At 39.2% G+C, this 27,621-nt stretch overlaps 1 protein-coding gene across 1 annotated transcript in view; it reads right to left on the bottom strand.

Annotated features, from left to right (window-relative positions):
• Nucleotides 1–27,383, bottom strand: part of sardh (sarcosine dehydrogenase) — a 97,123-nt gene extending 69,740 nt beyond the window's left edge. Inside the window, exons 1-10 of the mRNA XM_062057160.1 lie at nucleotides 27,251–27,383; nucleotides 20,418–20,622; nucleotides 18,550–18,686; nucleotides 17,540–17,718; nucleotides 16,285–16,464; nucleotides 14,533–14,656; nucleotides 11,283–11,383; nucleotides 8,755–8,859; nucleotides 1,494–1,623; nucleotides 417–503 (exon numbers count right to left, since the gene is read on the bottom strand). Of these exons, the coding sequence (XP_061913144.1) occupies nucleotides 417–503; nucleotides 1,494–1,623; nucleotides 8,755–8,859; nucleotides 11,283–11,383; nucleotides 14,533–14,656; nucleotides 16,285–16,464; nucleotides 17,540–17,718; nucleotides 18,550–18,686; nucleotides 20,418–20,617 (1,243 nt within the window). The 5' untranslated portion in view covers nucleotides 20,618–20,622; nucleotides 27,251–27,383. The remainder of the gene's footprint in view (nucleotides 1–416; nucleotides 504–1,493; nucleotides 1,624–8,754; nucleotides 8,860–11,282; nucleotides 11,384–14,532; nucleotides 14,657–16,284; nucleotides 16,465–17,539; nucleotides 17,719–18,549; nucleotides 18,687–20,417; nucleotides 20,623–27,250) is intronic.
• Between the last annotated feature and the right edge of the window lie 238 nt (nucleotides 27,384–27,621).

The raw sequence follows: 27,621 nt of genomic DNA, 5'->3' as shown, positions 1-27,621 counted from the left end.
ATCCACTCACTCTACCACTCATCATCAACTCACTCTACCACTCATCATCAACTCACTCTACCACTCATCATCAACTCACTCTACCACTCATCATCAACTTACTCTACCACTCATCATCAACTCACCATACCATTCATCATCAACTCACTCTACCATTCATCATCAACTCACTCTACCATTCATCATCAACTCACTCTACCACTCATCATCAACTCACTCTACCACTCATCATCAACTCACTCTACCATTCATCATCAACTCACCATACCACTCATCATCAACTCACTCTACCACTCAACTTACTCTACCACTCAACTTACTCTACCACTCATCATTAACTTAGTCTATTACTCATCATTAACTTAGTCTACCACTCATCAAGTGGTAAGAAATGGTTGTGGTGGTGCAGAACTTACCGGCACTGTTGAATCCACATCCCAAGAAGAAACCTCGGACCTCAGGAGCCTCTCCCATCAGAGGCTTGTGGTCCGCTGTGAAGGATTCTGGGGACAAAACACAGACAAGTAACTACAAGAGGGTCCTGAATCCAGACCAAAATCCGGATCAGCACCAAATTGTACCGTAAATTCCAGACTACAAACCGCTACTTTTTTCCTACGCTTTGACCCCTGCGGTTTATAAAACGGTGAAGCTAATATATGGATTTTTATGCAATTAGTTGTTTGCTTTTTAAATTAAATGAAGTGAATTATATTTATATAGGACTTTTCTCTAGAGACTCAAAGCGCTTTGCATAGTGGGACCCATTGTCTACATCTCCAAGCTACATTTAAACCAGTGTGGCTGGCACTGGGAGCAGGCGGGTGGAGTGCCTTGCCCAAGGACACAACGGCAGAGATGAGGATGGCGCAAACGGGGATCGAACCTGGAACCCTCAAGTTGCTGCCAACCGAGACACGCCGGCCCGTGTTATTGTTTGTGCAGTGTCCTTCCATTCAGTGTTTTCAACCGGAAGTAGAAGTCTCCCTCAGTCCTCTGGCCGTCCATAGCGTTTCTACTCGTATTGTAAGTTTTACAATATAACTAAAACAATTCCATGTGTGATGTCTGTAGGAGTGTTTGCATGCATATTTCTACCTGCTATCTTAATGTAATTAAGCTAGCATCGTTAGCATTAGCTACTATGCTAACACGTTGACGAGTGTGTGTGTTAGTATTATTAACTTACAATAACATTCTTTTTGGATTGTTTCACTTTCACTAATTCCTCAGTAAATTCAGCAAAACGTCAGCGTGGAGTTATTGAGTCTGTTTAGCTGATTAGAGAGCTAGCTAGCGCAGCTAGTGGGTCCATGACCATGACTTCTGTTTTGTTTGATCATCCGTTTTACTGCCCTGTTACATACACTGTTTGTAAAGAATGAAGGTATGTAAATAAACAGTCCGCTAAGTAACAAACATGATTCCATAACCTCCTCCTGGCACAGCACCACCAATCAAACGCTACCTTTTCCCAAACCAACTGCACGTACCTGGTCCACAGACCGTGGATTTGATCCCGGTCTGCTCCAGAACCGGAACTCTGTTGATGGCGCCCTCGATGTGCTGCGTGAAAACGTCCCAGTCCAAGTCGAACAGGCTGAAGGCAAACTTATCAGAAACCTGCCAAAGAAGGACATCATGTGACCTCACATTCAGACTTCTTAGTTCCTGAATCTTCATCATGTGACCTCACATTCAGACTTCTTAGTTCCTGACCTCCTCACACATGTGACCTCACATTCAGACTTCTTAGTTCCTGAATCTTCATCATGTGACCTCACATTCAGACTTCTTAGTTCCTGAATCTTCATCATGTGACTTCACATTCAGACTTCTTAGTTCCTGAATCTTCATCATGTGACCTCACATTCAGACTTCTTAGTTCCTGAATCTTCATCATGTGACCTCACATTCAGACTTCTTAGTTCCTGAATCTTCATCATGTGACCTCACATTCAGACTTCTTAGTTCCTGAATCTTCATTATGTGACCTCACATTCAGACTTCTTAGTTCCTGAATCTTCATCATGTGACCTCACATTCAGACTTCTTAGTTCCTGAATCTTCATCATGTGACCTCACATTCAGACTTCTTAGTTCCTGAATCTTCATCATGTGACCTCACATTCAGACTTCTTAGTTCCTGAATCTTCATTATGTGACCTCACATTCAGACTTCTTAGTTCCTGAATCTTCATCATGTGACCTCACATTCAGACTTCTTAGTTCCTGAATCTTCATCATGTGACCTCACATTCAGACTTCTTAGTTCCTGAATCTTCATCATGTGACCTCACATTCAGACTTCTTAGTTCCTGAATCTTCATCATGTGACCTCACATTCAGACTTCTTAGTTCCTGAATCTTCATCATGTGACCTCACATTCAGACTTCTTAGTTCCTGAATCTTCATCATGTGACCTCACATTCAGAGTTCTTAGTTCCTGACCTCCTCACACATGTGAGTCTGCTCCTCATCACTAATCTGGACCTGGCATCCCTCTTTAGAGTAGTCAGTGTACAGCACTTTACTTTTACTACAAATGAAGCACAGGTGTCCAAGTACATTGAGTATTGGCCGATACTGCTGACATCGGACATGATATCGCACACGAGTAACCACGCTGCAAGACTGCTTGTATCGCACATGATATCACACACGAGTAACCACGCTGCAGGACTGCTTGTATCGCACATGATATCACACCTTCTACATGCAAGTCGATGCTGATATTGCACCGATAGCCAGTATCAATGTAAGATCAGGAAACTCTTATCCAAAAGTAATGAAGTCTTTTGTCTCGTGAAAGTGGGTTATGTTGTCATGGTTACTCAGTAACAGGATTGTGGATTTACAACTAAAGTGCCAAGAGTCTGTATGATGGACAGTCCATGTCTTTGTACACACTGTGTGTTGTTGTCACCTACACAAGACTAAATACTGATACTAGTTTTGTAAAAGTCTGTATGATGGACAGTCCATGTCTTTGTACACACTGTGTGTTGTTGTCACCTACACAAGACTAAATACTGATACTAGTTTTGTAAAAGTCTGTATGATGGATAGTCCATGTCTTTGTACACACTGTGTGTTGTTGTCACCTACACAAGACTAAATACTGATACTAGTTTTGTAAAAGTCTGTATGATGGATAGTCCATGTCTTTGTACACACTGTGTGTTGTTGTCACCTACACAAGACTAAATACTGATACTAGTTTTGTAAAAGTCTGTATGTTGGACAGTCCATGTCTTTGTACACACTGTGTGTTGTTGTCACCTACACAAGACTAAATACAGATACTAGTTTTGTAAAAGTCTGTATGATGGACAGTCCATGTCTTTGTACACACTGTGTGTTGTTGTCACCTACACAAGACTAAATACTGATACTAGTTTTGTAAAAGTCTGTAACGTTGGACAGTCCATGTCTTTGTACACACTGTGTGTTGTTGTCACCTACACAAGACTAAATACTGATACTAGTTTTGTAAAAGTCTGTATGATGGACAGTCCATGTCTTTGTACACACTGTGTGTTGTTGTCACCTACACAAGACTAAATACTGATACTAGTTTTGTAAAAGTCTGTATGATGGACAGTCCATGTCTTTGTACACACTGTGTGTTGTTGTCACCTACACAAGACTAAATACTGATACTAGTTTTGTAAAAGTCTGTATGATGGACAGTCCATGTTTTTGTACACACTGTGTGTTGTTGTCACCTACACAAGACTAAATACTGATACTAGTTTTGTAAAAGTCTGTATGATGGACAGTCCATGTCTTTGTACACACTGTGTGTTATTGTCACCTACACAAGACTAAATACTGATACTAGTTTTGTAAAAGTCTGTATGATGGACAGTCCATGTCTTTGTACACACTGTGTGTTGTGGCTCACTAGTGCAACAACAACGCCCGAAATGTGTCCCGTGACCGGAACTCTCTAATAACTAAAGTTCCTTGGGTGAATAATGTAAAGCCACTACACCGGTATGTTTTAGTACTTTCATGGTGAGTTTACTGACAGATATAAGTAAGAACTTTACACTACTTTATATTAGAAATGGCAACAGTGGAGGATGAATGTCACATAAGAAGATAGAGAAAAAGAAGAAGTTTATCAACTACGGACTACAAAGGCGGACGCGCACAATTTTTTCAGGACTTATGCAGATCCCAAATACAGATCAGCAGGTACCAGAAGGTAAGAAAAGTTGCTTTTGTATAATATTGTGAAACAAAACAGCAGATAATGTGTCTAACCTTATACACACAGCATAATAATACTCCTATGTTGAAGCACAGTACAATCCATCAAGTGGTGTGGCTTCATAGCTTACCAAAGTCCTACTCAAACATTTTCATGGATTTTTGAACGCCGTGTGTAATGTTCTATATTTTCAATGGAACATATAAAATGTTGGTGTTGTTTACTTGAGTCATGTTGCAGTCTACACATATCTCTTATGTGTGACTGCCATCATATTGCAGTCTACATGTATCTCTTATGTGTGACTGCCATCATATTGCAGTCTACACGTATCTCTTATGTGTGACTGCCATCATATTGCAGTCTACATGTATCTCTTATGTGTGACTGCCATCATATTGCAGTCTACATGTATCTCTTGTGTGTGACTGCCATCATATTGCAGTCTACACATATCTCTTATGTGTGACTGCCATCATATTGCAGTCTACACGTATCTCTTATGTGTGACTGCCGTCATATTGCAGTCTACACGTATCTCTTATGTGTGACTGCCATCATATTGCAGTCTACACGTATCTCTTATGTGTGACTGCCATCATATTGCAGTCTACACATATCTCTTATGTGTGACTGCCATCATATTGCAGTCTACACGTATCCCTTGTGTGACTGCCATCATATTGCAGTCTACATGTATCTCTTATGTGTAACTGCCATCATATTGCAGTCTACACGTATCTCTTATGTGTGACTGCCATCATATTGCAGTCTACACGTATCTCTTATGTGTGACTGCCATCATATTGCAGTCTACACGTATCTCTTATGTGTGACTGCCATCATATTGCAGTCTACATGTATCTCTTATGTGTGACTGCCATCATATTGCAGTCTACATGTATCTCTTATGTGTGACTGCCGTCATATTGCAGTCTACACGTATCTCTTATGTGTGACTGCCATCATATTGCAGTCTACATGTATCTCTTATGTGTGACTGCCATCATATTGCAGTCTACACGTATCTCTTATGTGTGACTGCCATCATATTGCAGTCTACACGTATCTCTTATGTGTGACTGCCATCATATTGCAGTCTACACGTATCTCTTATGTGTGACTGCCATCATATTGCAGTCTACATGTATCTCTTATGTGTGACTGCCATCATATTGCAGTCTACACGTATCTCTTATGTGTGACTGCCATCATATTGCAGTCTACATGTATCTCTTGTGTGTGACTGCCATCATATTGCAGTCTACACGTATTTCTTATGTGTGACTGCCATCATATTGCAGTCTACACGTATCTCTTGTGTGACTGCCGTCATATTGCAGTCTACACGTATCTCTTATGTGTGACTGCCGTCATATTGCAGTCTACACGTATCTCTTATGTGTGACTGCCATCATATTGCAGTCTACATGTATCTCTTATGTGTGACTGCCATCATATTGCAGTCTGCACGTATCTCTTATGTGTGACTGCCATCATATTGCAGTCTACACGTATCTCTTATGTGTGACTGCCATCATATTGCAGTCTACACGTATCTCTTATGTGTGACTGCCATCACATTGCAGTCCACACGTATCTCTTATGTGTGACTGCCATCATATTGCAGTCTACATGTATCTCTTATGTGTGACTGCCATCATATTGCAGTCTACACGTATCTCTTATGTGTGACTGCCATCATATTGCAGTCTACATGTATCTCTTATGTGTGACTGCCATCATATTGCAGTCTACACGTATCTCTTATGTGTGACTGCCATCATATTGCAGTTTACATGTATCTCTTATGTGTGACTGCCATCATATTGCAATCTACACGTATCTCTTATGTGTGACTGCCATCATATTGCAGTCTACATGTATCTCTTATGTGTGACTGCCATCATATTGCAGTCTACACGTATCTCTTATGTGTGACTGCCATCATATTGCAGTCTACACGTATCTCTTATGTGTGACTGCCATCATATTGCAGTCTACATGTATCTCTTATGTGTGACTGCCATCATATTGCAGTCTACACGTATCTCTTATGTGTGACTGCCATCATATTGCAGTCTACACGTATCTCTTATGTGTGACTGCCATCACATTGCAGTCTACACGTATCTCTTATGTGTGACTGCCATCATATTGCAGTCTATACGTATCTCTTGTGTGTGACTGCCGTCACATTGCAGTCTACACGTATCTCTTGTGTGTGACTGCCGTCATATTGCAGTCTACACGTATCTCTTATGTGTGACTGCCGTCATATTGCAGTCTACACGTATCTCTTATGTGTGACTGCCGTCATATTGCAGTCTACACGTATCTCTTATGTGTGACTGCCATCATATTGCAGTCTACACGTATCTCTTATGTGTGACTGCCATCATATTGCAGTCTACACGTATCTCTTATGTGTGACTGCCATCATATTGCAGTCTACATGTATCTCTTATGTGTGACTGCCATCATATTGCAGTCTACATGTATCTCTTGTGTATGACTGCCATCATATTGCAGTCTACACGTATCTCTTATGTGTGACTGCCATCATATTGCAGTCTACACGTATCTCTTATGTGTGACTGCCGTCATATTGCAGTCTACACGTATCTCTTATGTGTGACTGCCATCATATTGCAGTCTACATATATCTCTTATGTGTGACTGCCATCATATTGCAGTCTGCACGTATCTCTTATGTGTGACTGCCATCATATTGCAGTCTACACGTATCTCTTATGTGTGACTGCCATCATATTGCAGTCTACACGTATCTCTTATGTGTGACTGCCATCATATTGCAGTCTACACGTATCTCTTATGTGTGACTGCCATCATATTGCAGTCTACACGTATCTCTTGTGTGTGACTGCCGTCATATTGCAGTCCACACGTATCTCTTATGTGTGACTGCCATCATATTGCAGTCTACACGTATCTCTTATGTGTGACTGCCATCACATTGCAGTCTACACGTATCTCTTATGTGTGACTGCCATCATATTGCAGTCTACATGTATCTCTTATGTGTGACTGCCATCATATTGCAGTCTACATGTATCTCTTATGTGTGACTGCCATCATATTGCAGTCTACATGTATCGCTTATGTGTGACTGCCATCATATTGCAGTCTACACGTATCTCTTGTGTGTGACTGCCATCATATTGCAGTCTACATGTATCTCTTATGTGACTGCCATTATACTGCAGTCTACACGTATCTCTTATGTGTGACTGCCATCTACTGGTCACACTTATCATTACACCATGTACCAAATAAAATAGCTTCGAGGTGAGTAAGTTCAACCAGAATTATCCCTTACATTATGCGCACCGGGTTATAAGGCGCACTGTCGAGTTTTGAGGTAAAAAAAAGGATTTTAAGTGCGCCTTATAGTCCGGAAAATACGGTACACGTTTTTTTTTCTTTCATTAAATTAAAACAAAAAAGTAACTGATGTATGCAAATACATGTACTCAACTGCCTATGCATTTGATTATTATACATTTGTTTACATACACTGTAGGAGAACAAGCTGTAGATTTTGCAATTAAAAACTGGCAGCTCAGTTTTATTGTAAACATTTATATATTTTTTTTACAAATAAAAGTGTTTGGCTGCAAAATTGGCTAAAATGCTATTTGTTAGTAGGCTAGAATGCTAACATTAGCATATATCAAGTACCAAGTTATATGACCTTCAGGCGTTCGGCTGCAATATTGGCTAAAAATGTCAGCATGCTAACAGTTAGCATGTGTCAAATAACAAGTTATACAAGTCTGAGGCCTTCGGCTGCAAAATTGGCAAAAAAAAAGTGAGCTCGCTAATGTTAATATGCTAGAATGCTAATGTTAGCATGTTCACAGTTAGCCTGTGTCTAGTATCAAGTTATATGACTCTCAGGTGTTTGGTTGCAAAATTAGCTAACAAAGTTAGCATGCTAATGTTGGTATGCTAGAAGGCTAAGGGTTAGCATGTGCCAAGTACCAAGTTATATGACTCTCAGGTGTTCGGCTGTAGTTAGCATGCTAATGTTAATATGCTACAGTACTAACATTAACATGCTGACAGTTAGCATGTGTCAAGTACCAACTTATTTGACTTTGAGGTGTTCATGGGGTAAACATGTTAGCATGTGTCGAGTTATATGTTAAGTTATATGACTCTCAGGTGTTCGGCTGCAAAATCTTAGTATGCTGGAATGCTAACGTTAGCATGCTAACAGTTACTCAAGTACTGATTGATATGACTCTCAGGTGTTCGACTGCAAAATTGGCTAACAAAAGTGAGCAGGCTACTCTTAGGATACTAGAATGCTAATGTTAGCATGTGTCAAGTACCAAGGTCTATGACTGAGACGCTCAGCTGTAAAATTGGCTAAAAATGTTAGCATGCTAACAGTTAGCATGTGTCAAGTACCAAGTCATATCACTCTGAGAAGTTCGGCTAAAAACTGGCCAAAAAAGTTAGCATGCTAATGTTAGCATGCTGACTTACTATGCACGCGACCGTTTACCTCGTCCCAGAAGATCGGGTTGTGTTCGTAACCTCCCACGGAGAGGGCGTCGCCTTGGAGACGTAGATACACTGATGCATCATGGTCCCTCACATTGGGCATGTTCTGCAAAAGATACATGAAATGACTCATCCCGTACGATATCAGCAGGGATCATACAAACTTGTATCATGTTGAACAAGGTTTGATGAAGTGAAACGATATCAGCAGGGATCAAACAAACTTGTATCATGTTAAACAAGGTTTGATGAAGTGAAGAATGCTAGCTATGTAAAACACCAACATATTATATTATACATTATAATCAGCTTTATATGCTCTTTTTAACAATTTATAAAGTTAAGCTCATGACGTAGTAAATTGAATGATGCGGACACGTTTGTTACTGAATACGTTCTAAAACGCTTCTGCCTTGGAGACTTTGTAAGTGTAAGTAATATACAAGTATAACTATTTATTACTAATATGTAACTATAATTATTCAATACTAGTTTACATGTCACCTTTTATTGTATGTGTAAGTATAATGATGTAATACTAATCTGTTACTATAAGTACTTAATAATGAACAAAACTCATTGTTGTCCACTCTAGTCGGGACTAAAGGAATAATGCATCCTCACGTTTGAGTCGCCTCCAAGCGGTCATTGGAAGGAAGGAATGTGTGTGTGTGTGTGTGTGTGTGTGTGTAATGCTGCTCTCACACTACATAACAGAGACAAGTGAAAAGCACCAGGCCTCGGGGGAGGGGGAGAGAGAGATGTTCCACATGTGACCACTGGCTGGGCGCACACACACACACACACACACACACACACACACACACACACGCACGCACGCACACGCGCACACACACACACACGCTCACACACACAAAGCCTGGTGCAATGACACATGCTCAGCCAGACATGTGGTCTGGTAGATGACCACAGTGCCCCCTGCTGGCCATTGTGACTTGGTAAGGACAGACATGTGGTCTGGTAGATGACCGCAGTGCCCCCTGCTGGACATTGTGACTTAGTAAGGACAGTAGATGACCACAGTGCCCCCTGCTGGACATTGTGACTTAGTAAGGACAGACATGTGGTCTGGTAGATGACCACAGTGCCCCCTGCTGGACATTGTGACTTAGTAAGGACAGTAGATGACCACAGTGCCCCCTGCTGGACATTGTGACTTAGTAAGGACAGACATGTGGTCTGGTAGATGACCACAGTGCCCCCTGCAGGACATTGTGACTTAGTAAGGACAGACATGCACCCCTGCATTAAACAATATCCAATTGTGTTTACAATCCGCAAAATACGTGAAAATACCGTCAAAAATGTCACAAACTCAGTCGGCCATTTTAAATAATTCCACCCTGAATACCTTTGGTAATTTCCATAGATTGCATGTCAGTGTAGTAACACTTCTGCACTCTGACCATATTATTAGAGCAGTCATACTGGAAATATGCAAACATTGTGAAGAGATGTGCTGTTTATCATTCACAATCCTTATGTAAGACATGTTTTTATTTTATTATGCATTGTAAATGGTAAATAAATATCAGAATCAGAATGAGAATCAGAATCAGAATGGTTTTATTGCCATTGTTTGAGAACGGGTTCACAAACTAGGAATTTTTCTTGGTGCAAACGTGCGACATAAAACACATATAACACATACTTGGTATAAAAAGAGCTGTGACTGAGCTATCAGATAGACTTAGAAGGGATTCAAGGAATTGAAGGAGCTACTGTTAGGAGTTATTGTTCATTTGCCTGATGGCCGAGGGGAAAAAACTGTTCAGGTGTCATTATACTCTCTAAAAACATTCACCAACAATACACCATTTACATGTCATGACCTAAAATGAAGCAAATATGAGTGATATTGTTATTATAAGTACCAGCTGCTACACTTTCACATCCCCAAAGATGGTGAAAAAGACACAAAAAGATGCTAGTTGCGGCAACTTTTTTTTTTTTTAACCCTTTGTGAGGATTGCAATTGATTCTTCATCTAAAAGAATTATGTGAGCGTCCCGTCGGTCGGCATTCCAGCGAGAGAGGAAATATGACAGTAAGTCTTTGTTTTATTATGGTTAGTTTGTATGTTTAGCACCTAGCAATGCTATATTGTCACAATACATCCGTTTAGCACTCGGCTTCTAAAACGTTTTGTTCATCCTCTTTGTGTTCGGGCTCAAAAATATAATGTCCTGGATCATCATTTTCACAGGGTAATCATTGTCTCTCGCAAAGTCTGATTGATTAGCATTGATGTCGATGGGGAAGGGATCTGTGGTTCCTCCTCTACGTCACGGGTCACATGCTCATTACCTCTCAAAATGGCTGAGGAATCTCTGTGAGATTGATACTCCTTTTTATCACATCTATTTATCTGGTATCTTTGGAAGTCTTTAGGTGTCATGAATGGGATATATATGATAATAGCTTGTTTTTCCACACTACCACTACTTTAAAAGCATAAGGTTGTCTTGAAAGAAAGGAGCATAACAGAATAGAATCATGGCGACTGACCTGAATGCCTTGGATTCTCTCGGTCACCACGTAGGCGTGGTGCATGGCGACCAGGGGCACCTTCACGCCGGCCATGTCCCCCAGTTTGGTGGCCCACACGCCTGCACAGGGACAAATGGAATGGACATCAATGCAATTGAAGCTAACAAAAAGGGCAAATTGAGGCGATTCTTAGACGTCCGTCCATCCATCCATCCATCCATCCATTTTCTACCGATGGTCCCGTTCGGGGTCGCTGGAGCCTATCTCAGCTGCATACGGGTAGAAGGCGGTGTACACCCTGGACAAGTCGCCACCGCATCACAGGGCCAACACAGATAGACAGACAACATTCACACACTAGGGACCATTTAGTGTTGCCAATCGACCTATCCCCAGGTGCATGTCTTTGGAGGTGGGAGGGGCCTATCCCCAGGTGCATGTCTTTGGAGGTGGGAGGGGCCTATCCCCAGGTGCATGTCTTTGGAGGTGGGAGGAAGCCGGAGTAGAACCCCACGCAGTCACGGGGAGAACATGCAAACTCCACACAGAAAGATCCCAAGCGCAGGATCGAACCCAGGACCTTCGTATTGTGGTGCAGACGCACTAACCCAGGGGTCACCAACGCGGTGCCCGCGGGCACCAGGTAGCCCGTAAGGACCAGATGAGTAGCCCGCTGGCCTGTTCTAAAAATAGCTCAAATAGCAGCACTTACCAGTGAGCTTCCTCTATTTTTTAAATGTTATTTATTTACTAGCAAGCTGGTCTCGCTTTGCCCGACATTTTTAATTCTAAGAGAGACAAAACTCAAATAGAATTTGAAAATCCAAGAAAATATTTTAAAGACTTGGTCTTCACTTGTTTAAATAAATTCATTAATTCTTTTACTTTGCTTCTTATAACTTTCAGAAAGACAATTTTAGAGAAAAAATACAACCCTAAAAATGATTTTAGGATTTTTAAACACATATACCTTTTTACCTTTTAAATTCCTTCCTCTTCTTTCCTGACAATTTAAATCAATGTTCAAGTACTTTTTTTTTAATTATTATTGTAAAGAATAATAAATAATTTTTTTTATTTAATTCTTCATTTTAGCTTCTGTTTTTTCGACGAAGAATATTTGTGAAATATTTCTTGAAACTTATTATGATTAAAATTCAAAAAAATTATTCTGGCAAATCTAGAAAATCTGTAGAATCAAATTTAAATCTTATTTCAAAGTCTTTTGAATTTCTTTTAAAATTTTTGTTCTGGAAAATCTAGAAGAAATAATGATTTGTCTTTGTTAGAAATATAGCTTGGTCCAATTTGTTATATATTCTAACAAAGTGTAGATTGGATTTTAACCTATTTAAAACATGTCATCAAAATTCTAAAATTAATCTTAATCAGGAAAAAATTACTAATGATGTTCCATAAATTCTTTTTTTAAGTTTTTCTCTTCTTTTTTTCGGTTGAATTTTGAATGTCAAAGAGTCGAAATTGAAGATAAACTATGTTTCAAAATTTAATTGTCATTTTTTTCGTGTTTTCTCCTCTTTTAAACCGTTCAATTAAGTGTAAATATCATTAATTATTAATACTAACATAGAGTTAAAGGTAAATTGAGCAAATTGGCTATTTCTGGCAATTCATTTAAGTGCGTATCAAACTGGTAGCCCTTCGCATTAATCAGTACCCAAGAAGTAGACGCGACGCCATGAATATTTGACATGACGCCACAGAAAAGCAGTGAAGAACCAAATCAACTAAGCAGGTAACATGTCCAATGTCTTCTAATTGGTGGGAAAATGTTGCTTTTTCTGGCCCAGCTACGTACAGAAGGTGTCAGGATGTACATCATTTACCTGAGCACTCACCTGTGGCCATTCAGGTCACACTTTCACAATGTCAAATAGCTGTTTACATGTGAGGAACACATCCATTAGGGGGCGACCGAGCGTGGCACTTTTTTTTTTTCAGCTTTATTTCAGGCAAAAACTTTATTATTATTATTATTATTATTAGTTCCTACACTACAAAAAGTGGAAATCTAAGCAAAAATTATTATCTGAAGTTATGCTATTAGCTGAAAATAACTTTCTATTTTAATTTTTTTGTAACTTTCTACTTTTGACCACTGGATGTCTGAAGAGTACCAATATTGGATTTGTGGAACTTAAAAATGGGATAGATAATATGCAAACCCAACTACACAATTCAGAGTTACATTTGAAGATAAACTGATCTATAATGCTAAATTTAAAAAATCCCGATGACACAAAAAGTCATTTGGATTAAAAAAAACAACAAGTTATTTTCACTCCTAGTGAAGTAGTGTGGAAACAGATCTTTGGTGTTTTTGTGTATAATATCGCTGACGAGGGATGGCTACCAATTTTCTGTATTTCCATGTGTGTTAATAAATAATCTTTGTTTTTTATTGCAGCATTTAAAAATGAGTGCTCCAGTTGTCTTCTTCTCACATTTCTGAGTCTCATTTGCAAGTATGACACTAAGTTGCAATCGCAGTAGCAAGTCCAAGACTAAACATTCTTTCGTTGCAGACTATCAACTACAATATTTTATGAAATCATTTGCACTTTATTTCTATCTGCCGTGAATCATTTATTTTGGTAGAAATATCACAGACTACATTACAATAACTGATCGTAATGTAAGACCATTTTAGTAGTTGGACCGGATATGAGGCATAGCGCTTATTTCTTTTTTGACACTGAATTTTTGGTGTATGAATTTTTTGAACTGCGATTTTTTTTTTTACATCAAATTTTCACAGACAGTTTCATTGAAAACAAATTTGGGAGAAAAACTTCCTTTTTGTCAAATGTAGTGTTTTGAAATGCAGCGTGTAGAAAGAAAAGAGAGAAATGAAGCTCCATAATGAATGAGTTACAACATCCTCAGTTAGATGCAGACTGGAGTGACTGTGACATGTATGGGAATAGAAATGACAAGACGTACCTGCACAGTTGACCACGCATAGAAATAACAAGACGTACCTGCACAGTTGACCACGCATAGAAATGACAAGACGTACCTGCACAGTTGACCACGCATAGAAATGACAAGACGTACCTGCACAGTTGACCACGCATAGAAATGACAAGACGTACCTGCACAGTTGACCACGCATAGAAATAACAAGACGTACCTGCACAGTTGACCACGCATAGAAATGACAAGACGTACCTGCACAGTTGACCACGCATAGAAATGACAAGACGTACCTGCACAGTTGACCACGCATAGAAATGACAAGACGTACCTGCACAGTTGACCACACAGGGGGTCTCTATGGTGCCGTGCGGGGTCTCCACTGCCTTCACCCTCTTCACCCCCATGTGGTCCGCCCGCACTTGAATGCCGGTCACAGGGCAGTTCTCTATCACCTGGCTCACACAGGTACACACATCAATTACACACATCAGGTACACACATCAATTACAATTAGCTGCGTCTCCGTTCCCGTGCAAAGATGGTTTTCAAATTGGACACACTTGTCCTTGTGTAATACATGTTTAACCAACTTGGTAGTATATAGCAGTAGAGTTATATATATATATATATATATATATATATATATATATATATATATATATATATACACTACCGTTCAAAAGTTTGGGGTCACATTAAAATGTCCTTATTTTTGAAGGAAAAGCACTGTACTTTTCAATGAAGATAACTTTAACTAGTCTTAACTTTAAAGAAATACACTCTATACATTGCTAATGTGGTAAATGACTATTCTAGCTGCAAATGTCTGGTTTTTGGTGCAATATCTACATAGGTGTATAGAGGCCCATTTCCAGCTACTATCACTCCAGTGTTCTAATGGTACAATTTGTTTGCTCATTGGCTCAGAAGGCTAATTGATGATTAGAAAACCCTTGTGCAATCATGTTCACACATCTGAAAACAGTTTATCATTACAGAAGCTACAAAACTGACCTTCCTTTGAGCAGATTGAGTTTCTGGAGCATCACATTTGTGGGGTCAATTAAACGCTCAAAATGGCCAGAAAAAGAGAACTTTCATCTGAAACTCGACAGTCTATTCTTGTTCTTAGAAATGAAGGATATTCCACAAAATGGTTTGGGTGACCCCAAACTTTTGAACGGTAGTGTATATATATATATATATATATATATATATATGTGTATGTATATATATATATATATATATATATATATATATATATATATATATATATATATATATATATATATATATACATATATATATATATATGTGTATGTATATATATATATACACACATACATACATACACACATACATACATACATACACACACACACACATACACACATACATATATATATATATATATATATATATACACATACACACATACATATATATATATATATACACATACACACATATATGTATATATATATATATATATATATATATATATATATATATATATATATATATATATATATATATATATATATATACACATACATACATATATATATATACATATATATATATATATATATATATATATATATATATATATATATATATATATATATATATATATATATATATATATATATATATACACACATACCACATACAGTATATATACATATGTGTGTATATATACTCTATATAAATATATATACATACATACAGTAATTTTTTTTCTTTTGCCATATCTGCAATTTCAAAGCAAAAAGTTTTTGTTGGTCCTAAAAATGTGTTTTGTTTTGACTTCCAAGTTTTTTTCTGGTAAAAATAAATAATAAATAAATAAAAATAAAATGGTAGAAATAGGAAGTTTCCACCAAGCACAAACGGCCATTTTTTTCTCCGACAGTCCAAAAGTAGTCTCATGACAACTCAAACGTGTTTTCTCCTAAAAAGACATTTTGTTTTGACAGGTAAAAATAGGAGACGATACAAAGTGTGTTTTTAAAGCTTTGTAGATATCATTGTATGGCCCAGCCCTACGGTGGGGGTGCATGTCCTATGGTAGACTGACCGTGGCCCCCCTGGCAGAAGCTGCTCTGCTCAGGGTGGTGCAGGTGCCCGCCGGGTCCATGGTGCCATCTTTGGGCACGTAGAGGGTCCCGTAGAGGTCATCCACGTTCATCAGAGGGTAGAGGTCCTTGGTCTGGGCGGGTGACAGCACGTGGGACTGGATGCCGTAGACTTTGCCCAGCTAGGAGAGGGAAGAGTTTATCAACAACAACATGGAAGAAGAGCCTCTAGTGACACCTAACCAGTCCCAGACAAGAGGACTTCAGACCCGAGCACGCACGCATTCCTGGGATTAAAGGCCTTACCTTTTCTCCTCCAAACATATTGCTGGGTATTGTGGACAAACAGATCCATTTTTCTTTCATCTGACATCACATGGACAAAGATAAGACCTTCTGGAGGAAAGTTCTGTGGTCAGATGAAACTAAAATGGAGCCACAATACCCAGCAATATGTTTGGAGGAGAAAAGGTGAGGCCTTTAATCCCAGGAACACCATTCCTACCATCAAGCATGATGGTGGTAGTATTATGCTCTGGGCCTGTTTTGCTGCCAATGGAACTGCTGCTTTAAATGGGACAATGAAAAAGGAGGATTAGCTCCAAGTTCTTCAGGACAAGCTAAAATCATCAGCCCGGAGGTTGGGTCTTGTTGGGTGTTCCAACAGGACAATGACCTCAAAAGTGGTAAAGGAATGGCTAAATCAGGCTAGAATGAAGGTTTTAGAACGGCCTTCCCAAAGTCCTGACTTAAAGGTGTGGACAATGCTGAAGAAACAAGTCCAACACATTTAGCCGAACTGCAGCAATGTAGTGGTCAAGTGGTCAAGCAGAAGCTTGTGGATGGCTACCAAAAGCGCCTTATTGCAGGTAAACTTGCCAAGGAAGCAAATATTAACATTGCTGTATGTATACTTTTGACCCACCACATTTGCTCACATTTATATGAATAATTGAGGGCTTGTTATTTCGATTTAGGTTGTATTGTTGTGGTATTCCATGATGTACAGATGCTCCATGTTGCTGCTATAAGTCAATGAAAAAGGTTATTAGCGCAGCAGATATGTTTGAAGGTAGCCCCGCCTACTGACGTCAAATAAACTCATGAAGTGCTGGCATGAAAGAAATAATGGCATTGTTAAAAAAACAATGACATTTTGAAATAAAAAAAAAGATTTGACATGAATGAAATGTATTTATTTGTAATTGTGAAGAGTGAATGAGACATTTAGGAAGGTTGACTAGTGCTGCTCCTTACCGACATGAGGCGCTTGTACTCGTCCAGTCTCTGCTTGTTGGAGGCGATGAACAGTCCTCCGTTCTGGATCCAGCCCGTGTGGAGGCCCGTCTCCTCCTCCAGGTCTTGGCTCACCACCTTCCTGGTGTGGGCCAGGAGCTCCACCTCCACGTCGCTGGGACGCAGCTGCCATAGGAGGCCTGCGAGATAGCAGCTCACACATGATAGAACATTCCCTCTCTGTGCTGTGGCCCAAGGTTAGCTCCTTATACTTAGCATACTTGCAAGAATTAGCTCAAATGCTAGCATAAAGCGTTAGCATGCTAACATAGAAAAGTCAGTGTCCTTCTAAGACGGCACCTAGTACAGTATTCAGATCCAGGATTTTTGGTTTCAAAAGCATAAAATTAGCTAAAATACGCAAAAGCCACAATTTTTAGGTTTAAATGAATGAAATTTGCAAAGTGCTAGCATAACTCGTTAGCATGCTAATGGTAGCCTGATAATATAGAAAAAAAGTTAGCATACTTCAAAGATGGCATTATGGGGCCTTTATTTTTAGGTTGAAACGAATAACATTTACAAAAATGCTAGCATACCACGTTAGCATGATGATAGCAAAAATAGCATACTTCCAAGATGGCGGCAAGTACAATATTTGTAGATTCAAATTAATGGAATTAGCTAAAATACCAGCATAAAATGTTAGCATGCTAACAGAAAAAGTTAGCGTACTTCAAGTCAAGTACAATATCAAAATCCATGATTTTTAGACAACATTAGCTAAATACGAGCATAAAACATTAGCATGCTAACTAAAAGTGCTAAGTTTAGACAGTTTACCTGGCTGATGATGTGTTGTTGCAATAGTAATCCTGACTTCTAAGATGAGTTTTAGCTTTAAACAAATACAATTTGCCAGCTTGAAGCATTAGCATGTTTACATTAGCATGCTTCCATAGGATAAGCTAACATAGTTCTAAGATGGCCATGATATTCAGCTTTAAACAAATACAATTAGCATGCAGTACCTGCAGTGTGCCAGGTGGTCCCAGCGGTCAGACGGTCTCTCTCCAGCAGGACCACGTTGGTCAGGCCCATCTTGGCGAGGTGGTAGAGGGTCTGACAGCCCAGGCTGCCTCCTCCGATCACCACCACGTGGGCACTCCTGGGGGCCACACTAGTCTTCAGCACACTTCAGGAGGACTGGGGATGATGCCCACCTACCTGGGTAAGGGTCTAGTGGAGGACTGGGGATGATGCCCACCTACCTGGGTAAGGGTCTAGTGGAAGACTGGGGATGATGCCCACCTACCTGGGTAAGGGTCTAGTGGAGGACTGGGGGTGATGGCCACCTACCTGGGTAAGGGTCTAGTGGAAGACTGGGGATGATGCCCACCTACCTGGGTAAGGGTCTAGTGGAGGACTGGGGGTGATGGCCACCTACCGGAGTAAGGGTCTAGTGGAGGACTGGGGATGATGCCCACCTACCTGGGTAAGGGTCTAGTGGAGGACTGGGGATGATGGCCACCTACCTGGGTAAGGGTCTAGTGGAGGACTGGGGATGATGGCCACCTACCTGGGTAAGGGTCTAGTGGAGGACTGGGGATGATGGCCACCTACCTGGGTAAGGGTCTAGTGGAGGACTGGGGATGATGGCCACCTACCTGGGTAAGGGTCTAGTGGAGGACTGGGGATGATGCCCACCTACCTGGGTAAGGGTCTAGTGGAGGACTGGGGATGATGCCCACCTACCTGGGTAAGGGTCTAGTGGAGGACTGGGGATGATGCCCACCTACCGGGGTAAGGGTCTAGTGGAGGACTGGGGATGATGGCCACCTACCTGGGTAAGGGTCTAGTGGAGGACTGGGGATGATGGCCACCTACCTGGGTAAGGGTCTAGTGGAGGACTGGGGATGATGACCACCTACCTGGGTAAGGGTCTAGTGGAGGACTGGGGATGATGGCCACCTACCTGGGTAAGGGTCTAGTGGAGGACTGGGGATGATGCCCACCTACCTGGGTAAGGGTCTAGTGGAGGACTGGGGATGATGCCCACCTACCTGGGTAAGGGTCTAGTGGAGGACTGGGGATGATGGCCACCTACCTGGGTAAGGGTCTAGTGGAGGACTGGGGATGATGCCCACCTACCGGGGTAAGGGTCTAGTGGAGGACTGGGGATGATGGCCACCTACCTGGGCAAGGGTGTAGTGGAGGACTGGGGATGATGCCCACCTACCTGGGTAAGGGTCTAGTGGAGGACTGGGAATGATGCCCACCTACCTGGGTAAGGGTCTAGTGGAGGACTGGGGGTGATGGCCACCTACCTGGGTAAGGGTCTAGTGGAAGACTGGGGATGATGCCCACCTACCTGGGTAAGGGTCTAGTGGAGGACTGGGGGTGATGGCCACCTACCGGAGTAAGGGTCTAGTGGAGGACTGGGGATGATGCCCACCTACCTGGGTAAGGGTCTAGTGGAGGACTGGGGATGATGCCCACCTACCTGGGTAAGGGTCTAGTGGAGGACTGGGGATGATGACCACCTACCTGGGTAAGGGTCTAGTGGAGGACTGGGGATGATGGCCACCTACCTGGGTAAGGGTCTAGTGGAGGACTGGGGATGATGGCCACCTACCTGGGTAAGGGTCTAGTGGAGGACTGGGGATGATGGCCACCTACCTGGGTAAGGGTCTAGTGGAGGACTGGGGATGATGGCCACCTACCTGGGTAAGGGTCTAGTGGAGGACTGGGGATGATGACCACCTACCTGGGTAAGGGTCTAGTGGAGGACTGGGGATGATGGCCACCTACCTAGGTAAGGGTCTAGTGGAGGACTGGGGATGATGCCCACCTACCCGGGTAAGGGTCTAGTGGAGGACTGGGGATGATGGCCACCTACCTAGGTAAGGGTCTAGTGGGCCCCGACACACTGCCAGGGTCCTGCTTCAGTGTCTTCTCGTAAGGGACGCTCTTCTCACTGCTCAGCTCAGAGCTGTAGCTCACACAACTGACACGCCACGGCCGGGCGGCGAGCGGGCGGCGTGCTGACACTGCTGCTGCTGACGCCAGGCGCTCAACCGCACGCCCGAGGAAGGCCATGGCCCCTTGGAAGGATGCAAAGGAACATGTTTGGGTGTCACATGCTAACTCCGCATGCTAACTTAGCATACATCAAAGCATAACGTTAGCCATTTTACACCATATGGCAACATTTGAAGGGGAACTTTTAGTGACAGACACCTTCATAACAATATACACACTGTAACTATATATATCATGTAGTAACAGACACCTTCATAACAATATACACACTGCAAGTATATATATATCATGTAGTAATAGACACCTTCATAACAATATACACACTGTAACTATATATATCATGTCATGTAGTAACAGACACCTTCATCACAATATGTAATATGTACAATATACACACTGTAAGTATATATATATGATGTAGTAACAGACACCTTCATAACAATATACACACTGTAACTATATATATCATGTAGTAACAGACACCTTCATAACAATATCCACACTGTAACTATATATATCATGTAGTAACAGACACCTTCATAACAATATACACACTGCAAGTATATATATCATGTAGTAATAGACACCTTCATAACAATATACACACTGTAACTATATATATCATGTCATGTAGTAACAGACACCTTCATCACAATATGTAATATGTACAATATACACACTGTAAGTATATATATATAATGTAGTAACAGACACCTTCATAACAATATACACACTGTAACTATATATATCATGTAGTAACAGACACCTTCATAACAATATGTAATATGTACAATATACACACTGCAAGTATATATATAATGTAGTAACAGACACCTTCATAACAATATGTAATATGTACAATATACACACTGTAACTATATACATCATGTAGTAACAGACACCTTCATAACAATATGTAATATGTACAATATACACACTGTAAGTATATATATCATGTAGTAACAGACACCTTCATAATAATATGTAATATGTACAATATACACACTGCAAGTATATTATAATGTAGTAATAGACACCTTCATAACAAAATGTAAAATGTACAATATACACACTGCAAGTATATATGTAATGTAGTAACAGACACCTTCATAACAATATGTAATATGTACAATATACACACTGCAAGTATATATATAATGTAGTAACAGACACCTTCATAACAATATGTAATATGTACAATATACACACTAAGTATATATATATATATATATAATGTAGTAACAGACACCTTCATAACATGTACAATATACACACTGCAAGTATATATATATTGTAGTAACAGACACCTTCATAACGATATGTAATATGTACAATATACACAAGTATATATATATATATATAATGTAGTAACAGACACCTTCAAAACAACATGTACAATATACACACTGCAAGTAAATGTATAACGTAGTAACAGACACCTTCATAACAATATGTAATATGTACAATATACACACTAAGTATATATATAATGTAGTAACAGACACCTTCATAACAACATGTACAATATACACACTGCAAGTAATTGTATAACGTAGTAACAGAATAATAATAATAATAATAATGTAGTAACAGACACCTTCATAACAAAATGCTTTCAAAGTACCATATTCCGACTTCACTAGCAAGTATCAATTAAATTTAAACGGTGCCATATTTTGGATACTTCTGGTTGCAGACTTAACACCGGCTCGCGTTAACAATCAGTCAGGCAGCACTGAGAGCAGACGCAGACAGGCTACGCTAGCGCTAGCTTGGGGCTAATTTACATTGGATCTGCCATAGACAGGCTATTATTAGCATTAGCGATTTCACATGGCGACTTCAACACCTCCAAATTGGGTAGTGAAAAGTACAAGTAAGACGAATGTTACAACCACGCAGCTGGTGTGTAATATGTATATTACTTACAGTATAACCACTTTGTAGGGCGCAACATAACACATTTACTTCAAACGTTATATTAAAAAATAACATTTCACTATCGAACAATGAACATTTATTAACACACACAAACCTTTTGATTGTAAATATATTAGTGCTGAACATCTGCTAATAATATAATATCTTGTATTAATCATTTCATTTTTAGCTTCAAACAAATAACATTTGCAAAAATGCTAGCATAAAATGTTAGCGTGCCAGTATTTTAGCTAATTGTATTCATTTGAATCTAAAAAATCATGGATTTTGATACCTTAGAAGTATGCTAACTCCTTTCTATGTATTCATGCTTACATTAGCATGCTAACATTTTATGCTATCAGTTTTTGCAAATTGTATTTGTTTAAACCTAAAAGTATGCCGCTTTCTTCCATGTTATCATGCTAATGTTAGCAAGCTAACGATTTACGCGAGCATTTATGCAAATTGTATTTGTTTAAAAATTAAAAATCATGGTCTTTGATACTTGCCACCATTTTAGAAGTATGCTAACTTTTTCTACGTTACGTCATGCTAATATTAGTATGCTAACATTTAATGCTTGCATTTTTAGTAATACCTAATTCAAAATTCAAATAAATCATTTGACAGCCCTACTTTAGATACTTGACACCATCCTAGAAGTATGATAACGTTTCATATGTAAACATGCTAACGTTAACATGCTAACGATTTATGCTCGAATTTTTGCAAATTGTATACGTTTAAACCTAAAAACCATGGCATTTGATACCTGGCACCATCTTAAAAGTATGATATCTTGTCACATGTAAGCATGCTAACGTTAGAATGTTTACGTTAGCATGTTAACGTTTCATGCTAGCAATTTTACAAATTGTATTCGTTTAAACCTAAAAATCATGGCATTTGATACTTGGCACCATCCTCGAAGTATGATAACGTTTCATATGTAAACATGCTAACTTTATGATGCTAACATTTTATGCTAGCATTTTCGCAAATGTTATTCGCTTAAACCTAAAAATCATGGCATTTGATACTTGGCACTAGGGCTGAACGATTTATCGTTTTCAGATCGAAATTGCGATTTCAGAAGTCTCAATCTTGAGATCGTGAAGGCTTCGGTTTTAGACGAACGTTATTTAGCTCTCCTGGCTGACATGTCTGTTGTGTATATGCAGCCTGCTCGTGCTACTCTCATGCCTTGTCAAACTCACCAATCAGAAGTGGTAAACTACTTGTGAGCAGGGCATGCCGTCACGCTAACCAATCAGAGGCGGCCATTGACGAGGCTACCGCGTACACGCCCACTAACAACTTTGGTGAAGAAACAAACGTCCTGGAGGAAATGGCTGCTGCCGCCGGGTCAGAAGTGGAGGAGGATTTAGTTTTAATACAGAAGAAGAGCAGCACGTCTGTCATTTGGGACTACTTCGGTTTCGAAACTTCAGATGTGCATCAGAAACAGGTACTTTGTAAAACTTGTCGGGCCAAAGTCGCCACATCCCAAGGCAACACGACTAATTTATTCCGGCACTTGAAAAATCACCACCGGCAGTTACACGACGAATGTATGACCAAAAAGTCCGGTGAAAAGTCAACCCCGAGCGATTCAGCCCATTGTAGCAAACATACCACAATTACAGCGTCGTTTGCCAGTTTTTTTGCCATGTTCTATTGTTAACAGAATAGATGTGCAATATTTGGGTGCTGCTAAGCGGTAAATGAATGACCCACCTATTTTAATGTCTGACATATTTTTCAGAAGGGCAGAGGTTGGGTCATTTTGTTTTTGTAATAGTATTTTCTTTATTACCATTACTTTTCAATTTCACTTTAAAATATTGTTCAGGTTTCTTCCAGGGTTGAATAAAGTACTTGAATTGCTGCTATAGATGTTGATAGGCTAGCTCTCTTGAGCCATAAAAGACTGACCTACCTACTTGAGTATAAGACTGTTTACATAAGGTCAGGATCCTTTTTTTCCTTTATTGAAGTTGTTGAATTTTGTTTTTCTTATTATATATTAAGCATTGCTTTTTGTGTTGGAATTGTTTTGTATTTTATTTAACTTAAACTTTTTTATTTATCTTAACATAATTAAGGTTTTTGTACTGGTTTTAGTTCTTTAGTTTTAATAACTGCTGTTGGTCAAGAACTTTGGAGAATGTACATGCATGTTTCTTAATAAATACATGTTTGAAGCAATTCTTACCTTTTAGTATTCATCCTTGCATTACATAGCATTTAATGTTTTCATGGTATATCATTTTTTGTCATGTTTTAAATCTGTTACTGTTACTGAAGCTTGATTTGAAAAGAAATCGTGAGTCAAAATCGAAATCGCAATTTCTGTCAGAAAAATCGTGATCAGATTTTTTCCTGAAATCGTTCAGCCCTACTTGGCACCATCTTAAAAGTATGATATCTTGTCATATTTAAGCAGGCTAACGTTAGCATGTTAACGTTTTATGCTAGCATTTTCGCAAATGTTATTTGCTTAAACCTAAAAATCATGGCATTTGATACTTGGCACAATCTTAGAAGTATGATAACTTTTCATATGTTATGATGCTAACGTTTTATGCCAGCATTTTCGCAAATGTTATTCGCTTAAACCTAAAAATCATGGCATTTGATACTTGGCACCATCTTAAAAGTATATCTTGTCATATGTAAGCATGCTAACGTTAGAATGTTTACGTTAGCATGTAACTATTCTATACTGTAGATATTTGCAGGTAACTATTCTATACTGTAGATATTTGCAGGTAACTGCAGTAGAATATCTATACTGTGCAGGTAACTGCAGTATAGTATCTATACCAGGGGTCACCAACGCGGTGCCCGCGGGCACCAGGTAGCCCGTAAGGACCAGATGAGTAGCCCGTTGGCCTGTTCTAAAAATAGCTCAAATAGCAGCACTTACCAGTGAGCTGCCTCTATTTTTTTAATTTTATTTATTTACTAGCAAGCTGGTCTCGCTTTGCCCGACATTTTTAATTCTAAGAGAGACAAAACTCAAATAGAATTTGAAAATCCAAGAAAATATTTTAAAGACTTGGTCTTCACTTGTTTAAATAAATTCTTTTTTTTTTTTACTTTGCTTCTTATAACTTTCAGAAAGACAATTTTAGAGAAAAAAATACAACCTTAAAAATGATTTTAGGATTTTTAAACACATATACCTTTTTACCTTTTAAATTCCTTCCTCTTCTTTCCTGACAATTTAAATCAATGTTCAAGTACATTTTTTTATTTTATTGTAAAGAATAATAAATAAATTTTAATTTGTTTTTTCGACGAAGAATATTTGTGAAATATTTCTTCAAACTTATTATGATTAAAATTCAAAAACATGATTCTGGCAAATCTAGAAAATCTGTAGAATCAAATTTAAATCTTATTTCAAAGTCTTTTGAATTTCTTTTAAAATTTTTGTTCTGGAAAATCTAGAAGAAATAATGATTTGTCTTTGTTAGAAATATAGCTTGGTCCAATTTGTTATATATTCTAACAAAGTGTAGATTGGGTTTTAACCTATTTAAAACATGTCATCAAAATTCTAAAATTAATCTTAATCAGGAAAAATTACTAATGATGTTCAATAAATTATTTTTTTAATTTTTTCAAAAATATTCGAATTAGCTAGTTTTTCTCTTCTTTTTTTCGGTTGAATTTTGAATTTTAAAGAGTCGAAATTGAAGATAAACTATGTTTCAAAATTTAATTGTCATTTTTTTCGTGTTTTCTCCTCTTTTAAACCGTTCAATTAAGTGTAAATATCATTAATTATTAATAATAACATAGAGTTAAAGGTCAATTGAGCAAATTGGCTATTTCTGGCAATTTATTTAAGTGTGTATCAAACTGGTAGCCCTTCGCATTAATCAGTACCCAAGAAGTAGCTCTTGGTTTCAAAAAGGTTGGTGACCCCTGCTCTATACTGTGCAGGTAACTGCAGTACAATATATATACTGTGCAGGTAACTGCTGTAGAATATCTATAGTGTGCAGGTAACTGCTGTAGAATATCTATACTGTGCAGGTAACTGCAGTAGAATATCTATACTGTAGATATTTGCAGGTAACTATTCTATAATGTGCAGGTAACTGCTGTAGAATATCTATAGTGTGCAGGTAACTGCTGTAGAATATCTATACTGTAGATATTTGCAGGTAACTATTCTATACTGTGCAGGTAACTGCTGTAGAATATCTATAGTGTGCAGGTAACTGCTGTAGAATATCTATACTGTAGATATTTGCAGGTAACTATTCTATAGTGTGCAGGTAACTGCTGTAGAATATCTATAGTGTGCAGGCAACTGCTGTAGAATATCTATAGTGTGCAGGTAACTGCTGTAGAATATCTATAGTGTGGATATCTGCAGGTAACTTTGCACCTGAGTCAGCAGGTTTGAAGAAAAGGTGAACTCTGACCTCCGTGCACTTTGCCAAACAGAACTGCAATCATTTACTAAGCGATCGGCTGTTTAAAGCCACTTTAATGCAGTTTGCCGATCATTACAGCAGCACTTGGAGGAGCCACGACGAGACGCACTCTTTATTTCTTGTTCGGCTCCGTTTTGAGGCGACGTGGATGCTTTTAAAGTGGACTTTTGAAAGGGTAAAGTGTTTGAGAAGCAGACAAAAGACGTGTGTGCTAGCTAGCTAGCCAGCTGTCAGTCACACACCTGCAGCCAGCGGCCATGACACCTTTAAAGACAAACAAACATGCTTCCTGCTGTCTTTCAGTCGCACTTACGGTTGCTTTGTTGCTTCCGAGAACTTTCAACTTGTTTGCCGGGAAAGAAGAGAGACGCTGGCAGCTAATCTTCAACACGTTGACAAGAGAGAGGGTGAGAGAGAGAGAGGAGGGTTAAACCGAGCGAGTGACCACGCCCCCTAGTATGTTGATTACCTTCACTCTAATAACCACAATTACAACTATTTATTTAACATTATTCATGTTTGCTTTTTATTTGCAGTTTTTTTTCAACATCACGTTTAGTCAAATAAATGTAAAAAAAACGAAAAAAAAAACAACATAATTCTTTATATTTCATCCTTAGACTGACTACATATGTAAATTATACTCTTTAATATCAAGTCTTTACATTTCAATGCACTATGTTT

Source organism: Entelurus aequoreus, linkage group LG08, assembly GCF_033978785.1.
Source record: "Entelurus aequoreus isolate RoL-2023_Sb linkage group LG08, RoL_Eaeq_v1.1, whole genome shotgun sequence".
NCBI classification, from domain to species: domain Eukaryota; kingdom Metazoa; phylum Chordata; class Actinopteri; order Syngnathiformes; family Syngnathidae; genus Entelurus; species Entelurus aequoreus.
The sequence above is the reverse complement of the archived record's forward strand: the minus strand, read 5'-3'. Positions and strand labels throughout refer to the sequence as shown.